The 13,141-nt window shown below is 38.6% G+C and overlaps 1 protein-coding gene across 5 annotated transcripts in view; it reads right to left on the bottom strand.

Annotated features, from left to right (window-relative positions):
- Positions 1-13,141, bottom strand: part of ROBO1 (roundabout guidance receptor 1) — a 586,675-nt gene that overhangs the window by 337,874 nt on the left and 235,660 nt on the right. For 3 of the 5 annotated variants that reach the window (XM_028726911.2, XM_028726909.2, XM_077927267.1), the window contains exon 3: positions 3,851-3,934. The exons of 1 other annotated variant lie outside the window; for it this stretch is intronic. In XM_028726911.2, coding sequence (XP_028582744.2) covers positions 3,851-3,934 — 84 coding nt within the window. Of the gene's footprint in view, positions 1-3,850; positions 4,137-13,141 lie in introns of those variants that run through there. One more of the 5 variants, XM_077927266.1, reaches the window with a different exon arrangement.

Raw genomic sequence — 13,141 nt, 5'->3', positions numbered from 1 at the left:
AACCCTGTATGACTATTAAGCTAGAATGTTTGACTACAGTTGTATGTGCTTTTGTTGAGGAAGCACTGGAAAGTTATAGGCCGCTTCTACAATATCACTTTAGCAATTGCCATTCTTTGTTTGTACCATCTAGACAATACCGTGGTTGACCTTTTGCATTCCCGTATTTACTGTATTATATGGATTTTCATATTTGCTCCCCCTTTTTTGTAGCACCAGTATGCTTGGTGTAATGAGCATGGATAGGGATTCTTAATGACAAGCCTATTAATTGCTCCATTGTTTCCCAATGTGAGGGAGGTTTTAATTAATTTCTTTTCCTTATTTTTATTTTTAATAACAGAACAGGACTATCTACAGGTAGGTAGCCGTGTTGGTCTGCCACAGTCGAAACAAAATTTAAAAATCCTTCCAGTAGCACCTTAGAGACCAACTAAGTTTGTTATTGGTATGAGCTTTCATGTGCATGCACACTTCTTCAGATACACTGAAACAGAAGGCACCAGACCCTTATATATAGTGAGAGGGTGGGGAGAGGTATTACTCAGAAGGGTGGTGGTAATGGGTGATTGGGTGATAGGTGTAAAACTATTGATGACTGTTTACCACACCTTTCAGCCAATCACCCATTATAAGTAGGGTATACACATGGGGAATTGGGTCTGCTTGCCCAATGGACTTTTCAGGGGAAGGGTTCAAAAGAGGATAAAATGTTTGAAGTGAAAAGAATATCCATCTGCTGAGGCAACTTTGTTAATTCTGTGATTCTCCCTGTTTTGCCACAGATGAAATCGCCACAATATAGCACAGAATAGGAGAGTGTGTTTACCTAGCTACCTCAGTAACAAACATGCATTGTCTTCCTTCTTTCCCCTATTACATAGAAAACAATTGCTATATATGTCTTTAGTGGCATAATCCCATAGCGGAATCTGATTGGTTATACAACATTTTGACATCATCATGATGGCTTTGTTACCTTCATTTACAGGAAACACATAGCCAATAATATGACAATGGTGGGGATTGTGTGGGAGGAATTATCTATGGCTTCAAAGAAACTGTCAAAGTAGGCAGTAAGAAGTTGGAACATAAGGGAGAAGGTAATGGGCACAGGAGAATATTATTTCATGTTTCATGTCAAATGTTCACACAAGCAAACATGTAACATATCACTACTTTGCATTGTGAGGTTATGATCAAATGCTAATCCTACATATAGAACCATATAATTAGGATTGCTTCCTCAATATCATATGAGACGAGTTAAAGTTTGGAGTTAAGTGGCAAAGAAATGCAAAAAGCAGAGTTTGTTAATATTCAGTTAGCACCTAAAAAGGTAAAAAAGGTTACACCCCTGACAGTTAAGTCCAGTCACGAATGACTCTGGGGTTGCGGCGCTGATCTCGCTTTACTGGCTGAGGGAGCCAACATTTGTCCGCAGACAGTTTTTCTGGGTCATGTGGCTAGCATGGCTAAGCCGCTTCTGGCGAAACCAGAGCAATGCACGGAAACACTGTTTACCTTCCCGTTGGAAGGTATCCTATTTATCTACTTGCACTTTGACATGCTTTTGAACTGCTAGGTTGGTAGGAGCTGGGACTAAGCAACGGGAGCTCACCCCATCGTGGGGATTCGAACCGTCGACCTTCTGATCGGCAAGCCCTAGGCTCAGTGGTTTAGACCACAGCACACCCGCCTCCCTCTCAGTTAGCACATACATTCATGCAAAATAAGCACAGACCCTTCAAAAAAGCAGGCAAGTCACTGTTTATTTTGCATAAATTTCTGTTCTTTTTTTGTCACAAACTGCTTTTTGAATTTTGTCATTTAACATTGGCTTTCACATTACACACCATTATAGACATGTCTACTGAGGAATATAGCATGTATCTGATAATGCAAGCTTTAGTCCACAGGAAATTATGTCATCATAATCTCATCTACAGCTCCCATCATTCTGACCATTACCATGCTGGTTGGGGGTGATGGGAGTTGTAGTCCAAAACATTTAGAGGACACCAGGTTGGTAGAAGTTGCAGGAAAAGGAAGAAAACCTTCCCAAGTTGTATTTGCATGACTAGAGAAGGAGAGCTGAGTTTTGGAACCTTTGGTCCAAAGTCACATGGGGAAGTCATCCTAAGAAAAACCCAGGAAAAGAATGACACCACCGTTTCCTGAGGAAGAAGTTTAATGTGCAGGGACATTTACTAGCCATACTTCAAGCTCCCATTGCTTGTGGCAGCAAGTAATGAAGAAGGACTAGGACAGGGGAAGTGAGAAGGGTGGGGGGGGAGAGCAAAATAATGAATTTGTTGATATCTAGCAACAGAGATTTCAACCACTCTGGAATTCCTTTCACCAGATATAATATGCATATACACCAATTTCACCATAGTAGGTCTTTTTTCAGGACAAGTTATCAGCAATTTACATGCTCTAGAGCTCTGCTGTGCAAACAGATCTTCTTTCAATTAAGTATTACTGAAAACTCTACATGGGACGTAATGTGTGGAGTTTTTCCTGATACAGAACCAGAGAAGGAACCCTTTAATTAGGAGAAACCTCCATGTTGTCATTGGAATTGTGGAATAAGTGATCATGAGTAAGAGTTCAAATGCTTATAAATATGAAACCACCATTTTATGTTGTCTGAAAGACCAGTAAGTTGACTTAAATTTCACACATCTGGCATAAAACAATATAAGATTCTGTTGTGCCTTATACTTTTTTTTTTTTTGAGGGGGCACCCAGATATGCCTTGCAGTTTTTAATTGTAGAAGTCTGAGAGACATGCTCCCATTTCTTAGTATTATCTACTTCACACACCAAGAGGGAGAGATAGATAATATCACTTCTTGCAGAGGAAAAAAATAAAATGAGTTTGGCAAAATAAACAAACAAATAAGTAAAAATGTGTGAGCTACAAAGTGTTCCAAGAGACAATTGCTAGGAACTAGTAAAGCAAGCCAGGATAATTAAATAAAGTACTGTGTATATATAATTATCATTAAAAAATTATCACCTTACCTTCTATACAACTGAAGTACATGGGGTTTTACATTTAATAAAATGTTGTCCACTCATAAGCAATTAAAATAATCTCTACAAATGCATGTTGTTGTTTTTTAAAAAAATCTTGAATTGATACATTTTCTTTAAAGGCGTATAACACAGTCTATAGCAGAAAGTGCAATAATCCACTTGTCATTTTCTACAGATCAAGTTATTTCAGATTATCATCAGCTAGCCTTGCTGATACTGACTAGCACTTAACTTTATGAATAATCTCAATGGGAGAGATTCAGAGTTGACACTTGCATAATTGAGATGACAGTAGGGTTAATTGTGCAGTGCTCAGTGTTAATAAGGATAGAAGAATTGAAAAAAGATTTCTGATGCACCGTCCTGTCACTGTGCCTGTTAATCATTTGATGTAGTCTCATGTGATATAGCTCTAACGTGCCTAATGTAATACAGACTAAAGAATCTTGCAAAAGGGAGAAAAGTATATTGTATCTACATATAAGAGAGATTAAGACAGATTTTGATCTTTTAAAAATCAAGTATTTGACATAAACATTACATTGAGTTTTCTGAAAAATCCAGACAATGGATAAGCAATGTCATTCAAACAATACTGTATGCCTTTCAATAACAGTAGTAAACAACTTCATCAGACTTCAAAAAAGCAACTCTTTAAAAATTCAGAAGTGTATTTTGAACTTCTGGGTTGATTACCAATGTTTTATGATAGTGGCATCAAGGATGATTAAACAGTTATGTACTGATGGGAATGGCAGATGGAAATGGGAAAGTGGAAGTAGTAGTTTTGAAAGATGCACTCTACCTGTGTAGCCCAGAGAATTGTCCTCATTATCTGAGGTGGGAAGTGGTGTTCCGCTGTCGCTTCCTCTCTCGAGGTCATCAGAGTCTGTTGGAAATAACATCAGAGCTGCTGATGGGGTCATAGTAGTAACAGTAGTTGCCATTTCCATCAAATAGTGTCCATATACAAGTAAATCCACATATGACAGAAAAACAAACAGTGACAGCACACAGCATACTTTATCCTTCCACACCATTGGCTGGATTAACTTCTGCAATATCTTCAGCAACATTCTTTGTGGTTTTAAAATTCCTCTTGTGTTTACTGTGTCCCTAGTTTTATTCTTCTGTTGCACCTTCACTCTGATTTCACAGCTTGTGAAGTGTTCTGTCTACACTCTGCAGAGCAGCCAGCACATGCTGTGGTGGACATATGGGGAAGAGGAGGCTGGGTGGTTGAATGCTAGCATTGCTAATTTTCTACCTTATTGTTAATCAAAGCTATTGACTGTGATCACTCCCCATCATTGCTTCATCTCCTGGCAATTACAGACTCAGGGGACTTTACCTCTTTGTAAGAAGGGGGAAAAGCAGTGTCTTGTCAAATAAGGAGGAAGGCTCGTATAAGCACTATTTCTTATCCAGGGGTGGAGCAAAGGAAAGGAGAATTATCACATCTAGCAAAAGGCAACAGTTTATAGTAATCAGAAAGAGATATTTTCCTGAACTGAAGGGCAATATTAAGGACAGCATTTTTAAATGTTTTTAAAATCTCAGAGTACAGTCCCCCAAAATTAAACTGCAAACAAAATATTTTCAAATAGTTTGAAGCCATTCATAGTGCAGCAGAGCAAAAATGTATTTAAAAATGGGGAGAAAGTATCTTAAGGGCAAAAATATAAATCATAGGTGCTAGTAGGAGAATAACTATACAGAGCTTATTGTACTATATTTTTTAAACAATATTTAATCATACTGAAATAAAAGCCCGTCAGAAAGTTCTGAGAACTCAAATAACTTTACCCGTAAAAATATGGCTATAATCTCCCTTGCCCCCCCCAAACCATGCAGAAATAATAGGTAGCATTCTAGAAATATTATGTACTGTGTGCTTTCTTCTTCTTTTTTTGCAAATGTCTTGTTTAAACGGTATCCTAGCTGGTCATCTAAGTACTTACATTTTATTCATAAATCTATGTACTTTATCACAGAGAAGTCAATGCACTTGGAAAAAAAGTATAGCACTTCTGATATTACATATTCAGAATACCTGTGATTCTTCAATAAGATAAATACAGTGATTAAACAATATTTATTTCAACCCTTTTATTCAATACAGTACACATACCTTCTGACTATGGTGGAAGATAGGCATTTTCTGCTTTGATAAAAAGTACAACCCTTTTCAGACTAGTCTTTCCATTAGAAAGCAAAATGTAAAAAAACAACTTGGATGTATCCCTTTACATCACTGAGGTCTCCTTTTTAAAAAGCCTTTGTGGATAAGATAGAGGAGAAAGGTGAAAACCCCTCATTCATTTGGCCATTTGTCTTGCTACCACAGTAATATGTAATCTCATGAACATCTTTGAAAACTTCTCTGAAAGAGACTGTTGCAACTGAATCAAAAGTCCTCTCTAATACACGATTCTATTATTTGCATGCAGGGAGCTATTGGACATGAAGTTCTGCTTGGGATTCTGCCTCTCTCTGTCTCTTCCAGCCACACCATGCTAGACCTGGTTGAGCATCCACGAAATTCTGTGGTTAGAGTCCTTCTAATAACATTGATACAAAAGATGTGCTAATAAAACTGTACCCTAGGTAAACAACTTCTCTACATTCTCCTGAGCTCCTGGAAAAATCTCATAGTGCAAAATTTCTCGTATCATGTAGAGACACAAAGTGGCCGGGTATTAGAATCGCTGGAAAGGAGACCTCTGCAGCTTCTGTTTATTTGAGAAGGTTCTCTAGATGTGCAATGTAATAGTATTTTTTTAAAAAAACAAACCAAGCACTGGTGATTCTAAAAAATGCTTACCCAACAAATGTTTTCAAGGATTTAGCATTACGAGAAGTGGAACCATGAAATGCTTCAGGCAACAGGGAAAAGGAAAGGATGGGGCAGCTGGCCTGCTTGAGCCCCTGCCAGCTTACAGCAAGTAGGAGAAGAGATTCAGGGTGGATCTCCCCTTGTTTCATGGTGGATTGTCCCTTGTTGTATGTTGAGATTTAAGAAGGAGTAAACAAAGTTTCTCCATAACCTTCCTCCATGCCATCCATACAGAAAAAAAGAGTTAATGCTCAGGGCTGAATCTGATCCCTCTAATGTGCAAGTGTCAGGTGGGTAGTTCAGGAGGGAAATAAAATATTGCTATTTCCCATTTTAACCTATCTGAAATATAGTTCTCTCTTGCTTGAGCTGGCTAGAGCCTTGAATTGAAACATTCTTGTTAGGCATGGAAATATTTTTGTTGCTGGTTGCCACCTGTTTTAAATATTAATACTGAGCTTTGAATGCTTAGATAGCATTGAAGAGATTCCCATCTTAAGCTACTTAGAATATAAGTCAGTGACTCCTTTTCATCTCTTGACCACTTCACACCTGACTTTCCAAAAGAAGCAATAAATCAGATCTTCAATGGGACTAAAGCATGCAGTGAAGCATTGTTCAGTGTAGTTCTGAACATTACAGTATTCACAAGTAAATCCAACTGAGGTGAGTTAGTTTATTCTCTAATAAGTGAGCTGAAGTCCAATTGTGTTTAACAGTTCCTGAACATGTTTACGTGTCTCTTAATTGCATCTAATACTACAAACACAAAGAGCCCTGGATTATTTTTAGGAAATGCGCTTGATAACAAATATTGATAATCTGCAGCAGATTATATAGTTCCAACAGTGTGCTAGCTACAGCAGATCTAACCATACGTAAAGAGTGCTTCATACATTATGTTTTTAAAGATATGTGCTTGCTGCAGCAAAGTTTAACAAATCATGGCTCCCCAGATATACATATATGTCTTTCAAAACTTAGTGTTTGCTTTCTCACACATTAATGCATTAAGCAGATATACTGTATGCATATGCTAAAAGTGTAGTATGTCAAATAGCCCTAGCAAGCATATGTGAATAACATTTGCTTTGAATTACAATGTAGCCAATGTATTAATCAGTATCTGACTCTACTCTGTGTTCACACCCACCCACCCACCCACCCACTAAGAGGACTGCCCGCATTTTTTTTCATATAGTTAGGGTAAAACTGAACACTGCAAATAGTTGATACTTTCTAAAAGAATATAAGGTTCAATAAATATTTAAATACAGGTTCAATAAATATTTAAAAGATGCAACATATTTAGTTTTAGTACTACTCATTTATAATTATGTTGATTAAATCCATCGACTTCCCTCTTTCAATCAATATTTAACACCATTTAAATCTTAGTTGCCTACTACTGATATATCACAGTTTCTTTAATTCTAATAAATTACATTCTAATTTGCATTAAATACATATTCCACCAGGATACGCTGGCCAGGGGTAAGATCAAGTGCTTTTGTATAGTTTTCATAGGTTCCTTGTTCAGTTCTGATGATCTCAGCTAAAATGATTTGGCATTTCCATATTATTAAACAAAAACAACTTAAAGTCTGAAGTCCATTCTGTGTTAGAAGTTTTGAGTCTTCTATTCATTTACGCTAAATAATCTAGATTTCACCAAATTAATTAAGAGCAGAAGGTGATCTATTAAGTGCATGGGCCATGTGTACAATAAAATGGATTGTTGCTTTAAACCAAACTGAGGCAGGAACCATTTCAGTGAACATTGACTTTCTTTGTTGCTTTCCACAATCTTAACATTACAAAGTGATCTTTAAAGACACATCATTTCTCACACTAGGGTTTCAGTGTGTTCAGCACTCTTTTTCAGATGCATCTTCCTACATTACTCTAGATTAGTGAAAGGAATCAATGAGAATTGATCCAATTTGCAGAACACAGTTCTAATATTGATAGTAGTTTATACACATTTGCTTTTGCCTAATCTTTTATTAATGATCATCTTCAAAATGTCCATTAATATTGCTGTCCATAAATTCAGTAATATGGGCTAGATAGAAATCAACTAATTAAAGAAGAGATGCTCAAAGGAAACAAAACAAAACACAGAGTAAGATGAAGGAAAAAGACCTTTTGGTGATCTGTTTTCCTTATACTACTTTGAGAAACAGTAATCACTGTTATACAGTTTACCTATCAGTGGAAAAAGGTCAATTTAATTTCATTACTTTCATCAAAACTGTGTATTAGAAAATGAAATGTGGTAAGCAAATAGATTCTCATCTGTTTTTTGTTATCTATTCATTTTGAGAAAAATACTGTGTAACATGAATGCACACTTAGCAGGGAAAGAATTCAAATACCTATGTGTTCATACAGGAGCAAACATTCCCCAGAGGTTCCTGGGGGGCATTCCTGAGAGTGGAGTGGCATATTTATTTGAGAAAGGAGGGCCTATCCTATCTGAAGCATCCTAGCTGAGGCTGTCCCAATGCCCCTCTGGGTGTTTGCTAAAGCACCAACATAGACTCAAGAGTAGTATGGTAGGGGTGGGTAGGTTGCTATGCCCTATGGCACAGGTGGGAAACATCTAATGCAGTCTTTCAGGACTTTATAAGTGGCCATCCAGACTATCTCCAGGCCAAACATCCTCCAAACTGCAACACACCCGTCACCAGCCCTGCTTGACACCCTGCTTAAATATGTTTGCCTGACTGGAATGTGGCCATGAACTCTGATAGTGCTTCTTGATTTCTGGATGGAGGTTAGAATGGAATGTGTGAGTGTGTAGAAACTATCTTACTGTGCAAAGGTATAATTCGCATCCATTGCTTTGTCCACCTTCGCCTCTGGCCTCACCCACCACTGACAAGTGCCCCCCAGAAGGCTGCATAGAAGGGAATGTGGTCCCCAGCCTTAAAAAGATTCCTCACCCCTGGTTTATAGGAATTCCATCTTTCTCTTTAGACTTCCTGTCCTGTGAGTGCTAATCTTGAGTGTTTGTGTCTTGGGTTGGGTACCTGAGGGATTCTGCTGATATGCTGCTCATCAATATTCCTGTCTCAGCTGCTCAAGATTGTCTCGATTTGTGTTGATGGCTTCTAGGATGGAGTATTTTTAACTTCTATGCTGACGTCTCAGGATATGGAGGACCTCATGGCCACAATGAGAGCCATGGTTGTGCTGCTCCTTGGATTGCAGATTCTAGAGGTTGGTGCTGGAGGATTGTTACTGACCCCTTGGTGGTTATTCTATGAGATTTCACAGGTCTGTTTTATCCCACATGCTGTTTAATGTCTATGTTAAACCACTGACTACAGCACTTGACAGGATAAGGTCCAATAGGCTATGACTCAACTCAGAAGAAACAGAGGTACTGGTAGTTTGTGGTTCAACTGCCCAACCTAGTTTGGAATGGGTGTCCTCCTAAGAGACCTCTTTGTCTCCATCTATACTCTTAGACCTAGCCAGACTTTACCTTCCTATTAGATGTACTAAGTTTAAAGAACTAGGTTCATAGATTAGGACAGATATTGGATCCAGCACTGTTGCAGGAGGGAGAGGTGTTGTTCCCTTTTAGCTTAGAGGACCTTCAGACAAAGATAGGTAGAGAGGTAACTACAACATATGTCCATCTTTTTGACTAGTTTGCAAAGGCTTTAATTTTAGTAAAAACAGGAAAAACAGCAACATGATCATATTTTGTGCTTTACCAACTGCCAACAAAACTAGAATATTATTTTTAAAATCAGATGAACGAAACAGGAACTGGTCAATTTTTGTCTAAGTGACAAACACAATCCATCCACACACACACAGCAAAAGCCTAAAAATCTGAACTGAGAAAGATTACTAAATAGATTGTAAATTAATGTATCACTCTCCAGTAATCTATAATAAAAGTTTGTCCAAGGCTCTCATTCCTCTGTGTGATCAATGTGAACCTCAAAAGAAAGCACAGGGTCAAAATTACCTAAAAGTTTATGAACTTGGCTGGGAGAATGAAAGCAAGTTCTGAAATGAAACGGCTGGGGAGGATAATAATCAATAACTACTCTTATCTTGTCAAATTTCAGCCTTAGAAAATTAATATCACATAGGCAATCATGCAGCACAGCAAGGGGCATTCAGGGTTTACAGCAACCAAACAGATACCTTGAGGTGCTGTCAATTTGTAATATTGTACAACCTGAGCATGAGACTATTAGCCTGCAGCTGCAATTTCAAAAACCTCATGGGTATCTGGGAACCCCTGAAATAACTAGGGGGAGGGGAAAAAAACACCCTTATAGTCACAGGGCCCAGAGCAATAAAGCATGAACACTGAAAAATACAATGAATTTAACTCACACAAGGCTGCTGAAACAACAGTATAGGTGTTTATTCCTCCCAAATATAAAACACTCTCTTCTCAAGTTTCATGTAAGCAGAGACAAATAACAGTAACAGTCATTTCAAATATGGCCCTCAAAGAATATAGAAGTCAAGAAATGTATATCTCCCAACAGGGACATGCCCAACTGTTGGAAAATGGTGTATCTACTTTTCTGCCCCTTCCCCTCCAGGTCCAGCATATAACCCTAATCTGTTAGACATACATCAAGTAATTGCTGAACAGTAGACTATGGCTAGCATACAAAAGTACAGCTGAAAATAGCCTATTATAATTAGACTCCAGTAAAACAGACTTTTAATCCAGAAAGACTATTGAAACACCCTCTGGAGATGAAAGAGAGTTTCATTAATTGAAAATATAAGTCTATGCATCCATTGGTGAGGGCTCAATGGATGTCAGATAGGTTGATAAATTTCTTTAGCAAAAAAACCTTTGATACTGGGAAGCCAGTAGATATGATACTTTAATTGAATTGTGGATTTCTTTGGTGACTTTCACAGAGAGAATAAAGATAAGACTATTACCAAGATGATGATGATGATTTTTTAAAAAATCGTGTTCTGGAATTATATTAATACCTTTTTGGGTTGCCGGGATAATCTTCTTGTATCGTTTAGGCTGTATCTATTAATCAGGGAGTAACACAATACTAATGTGATGTTATCAGCAACTAAAAGAATGTGCAACTCTATTTGAAGTGTACAGCATACTGAACCACCATTTTGAGTTGTTTTTTTTAAGCCAGCCAACCACTAACTTAAGGGCAAAAGGCTTTACAAATCAATACACATTGATTTTTTCCTGGGAATTTTTTGACCTTAGGATGGTCACCATGACCTAATCAATAGGCTTGTGGGTTTTAGCATCCGTGTGCTGGTACAGGTGCACAAGTAGGGGTTGCAAGGTTTGCTCCCAGCCTGCTTCCACAGATGAGAGTGGAATTTGTATAGGCCCTTTGTGATTTCAATGAATGCATGGAGTTTGCGAACACAAACTCCTGCTCCACCCTTTCCATGTTTTCAAATAAGGTCTGTAAAGGGTTTGTTTCATGGCACTGCTGTGCTTTTTTAAGATGCTACTTCAGTAGTTATAAAGAGAGCAAAGTTTGCACATGTTCTAAATTCCACATAACAGAATGTTTGGACTAGAACCAACATATTTAAAAATGGTTTTTGATTGGAATAATTTGAAGGGAATGAGGTGTTTAGAGGATCCCTGCCTTGACTATTATTTATAAGCTCAAAGTAAAAACAAAGCATTGATGTTTTAAAAATATTATATGTCTACTCAGAAGTAAGTCACATTAACTTCCCTAGGAAATGGCTAGTGTATAACTTTCATAGTTGGCTCACCTATCAGTTGGCTCACCTATCAGGTAAAATGTGAAAATGGTTTCAAGGCAGACGAAGTTGTTGTGGTGAATTAGCCTCCCAACTCTCCCCTCAGTTGCCTTGCCTACCACTCCTCTCCCCACCTTCTGCTGCTTTTAATGTATTTATGCTACTAATGCAGTTATGGCACCACCCCTTCCTTTCTGCCTTGTTGGAAGGCAAGGGGCTCTGTCACAGCAAGCCATTCTGGAAAATGTGACCCAGGAGAGGGCTTGTGCTGCCATTTTCCCGGGATGGCTAGGGCTAGAGGATGCCATTATTTAAGTTCTTAATTTTACATTTAATTTTAAGGCTTTATTTAAAAATTGTCTAGCTGCCCTAAAAAAGCAGTTGTGGCATAGGCAGTCTCCTAGGTGATATCCCCCCAGAAAGCCTCAGTCTGAGTAAGGACCCACATTCCTTTCTCAGAATAAGAATGAGGAGATGGAGGCAGAGATGTGCTGCTTCTGTGTTAGCAGCAAAACAGTAGGGAGAGGTGTGAGGAGTAGGAAGCTTGGTGGAAGTTGTCCTCACTTTGGATGGCACCATATCCTATCTTGTGCCGGTCCTGTTAGCTTTGCTAGCACAGGAAAATTATTTGTGTAGCCAACAATATGGCAGCTTCTGGTCATTCCCTCCTCTCATATATCTTTGACAAGTGCAATGGAGAAGCAATCCTGTTGTAGACATTAGTTTTTTAATATCTTAATGCAATCTGTCAACTGCATAATCCAGGAACTTTCTGTGTCATGGTCCCTGTTCTACGAATATAATATAAATTTGATAATGTTTCAGCAACATTTTTTAGTTCCTGCTGCACGGTGCCACATAAAACAATTTAAAGGAGACACAACAAAGAGAATTCTGCGAAGCTTTAACAAGTGTATTGTGATACAACTTTTTAAGGCAAGAGACTGTGACCTATGGAGGCTCCTTCCACAAAAAATTTGTTACTCTGCAACCAGAACCATAGCTAGGTGATCTTGCGCCCCTGGCAGAACTGTCCAGATTGCGCCCCCTAGCTACGGACAAATTAGCTCTTCTTTCCGCCTCTCCTCCAACTACCCCCTTCCACCCATTCAATTCACCCTCTATTTAAAACCATTTCTTATGAGGCAATTTTGTTGTTGTTTAGTCATTTAGTCGTGTCTGACTCTTCATGACCCCATGGACCAGAGCACACCAGGCACTCCTGTCTTCCACTGCCTCCCGCAGTTTGGTCAAACTCATGCTGGTAGCTTCGAGAACACTGTCCAACCATGTCGTCCTCTGTTGTCCCCTTCTCCTAGTGCTCTCAATCTTTCCCAGCATCAGGGTCTTTTCCAGGGAGTCTACTTTTCTCATGATGTGGCCAAAGTATTGGAGTCCAAGCTTCAGGATCTGTCCTTCCAGTGAGCACTGAGGGCTGATTTCCTTCAGAATGGATAGGTTTGATCTTCTTGCAGTCCATGGGACTCTCAAGAGTCTCCTCCAGCACCA

This window comes from Podarcis muralis, chromosome 4 (genome assembly GCF_964188315.1).
Source record: "Podarcis muralis chromosome 4, rPodMur119.hap1.1, whole genome shotgun sequence".
In the NCBI taxonomy this organism is placed as follows: domain Eukaryota; kingdom Metazoa; phylum Chordata; class Lepidosauria; order Squamata; family Lacertidae; genus Podarcis; species Podarcis muralis.
Note: the sequence above shows the minus strand (reverse complement) of the source record. Positions and strands in the feature narration are given on the sequence as shown.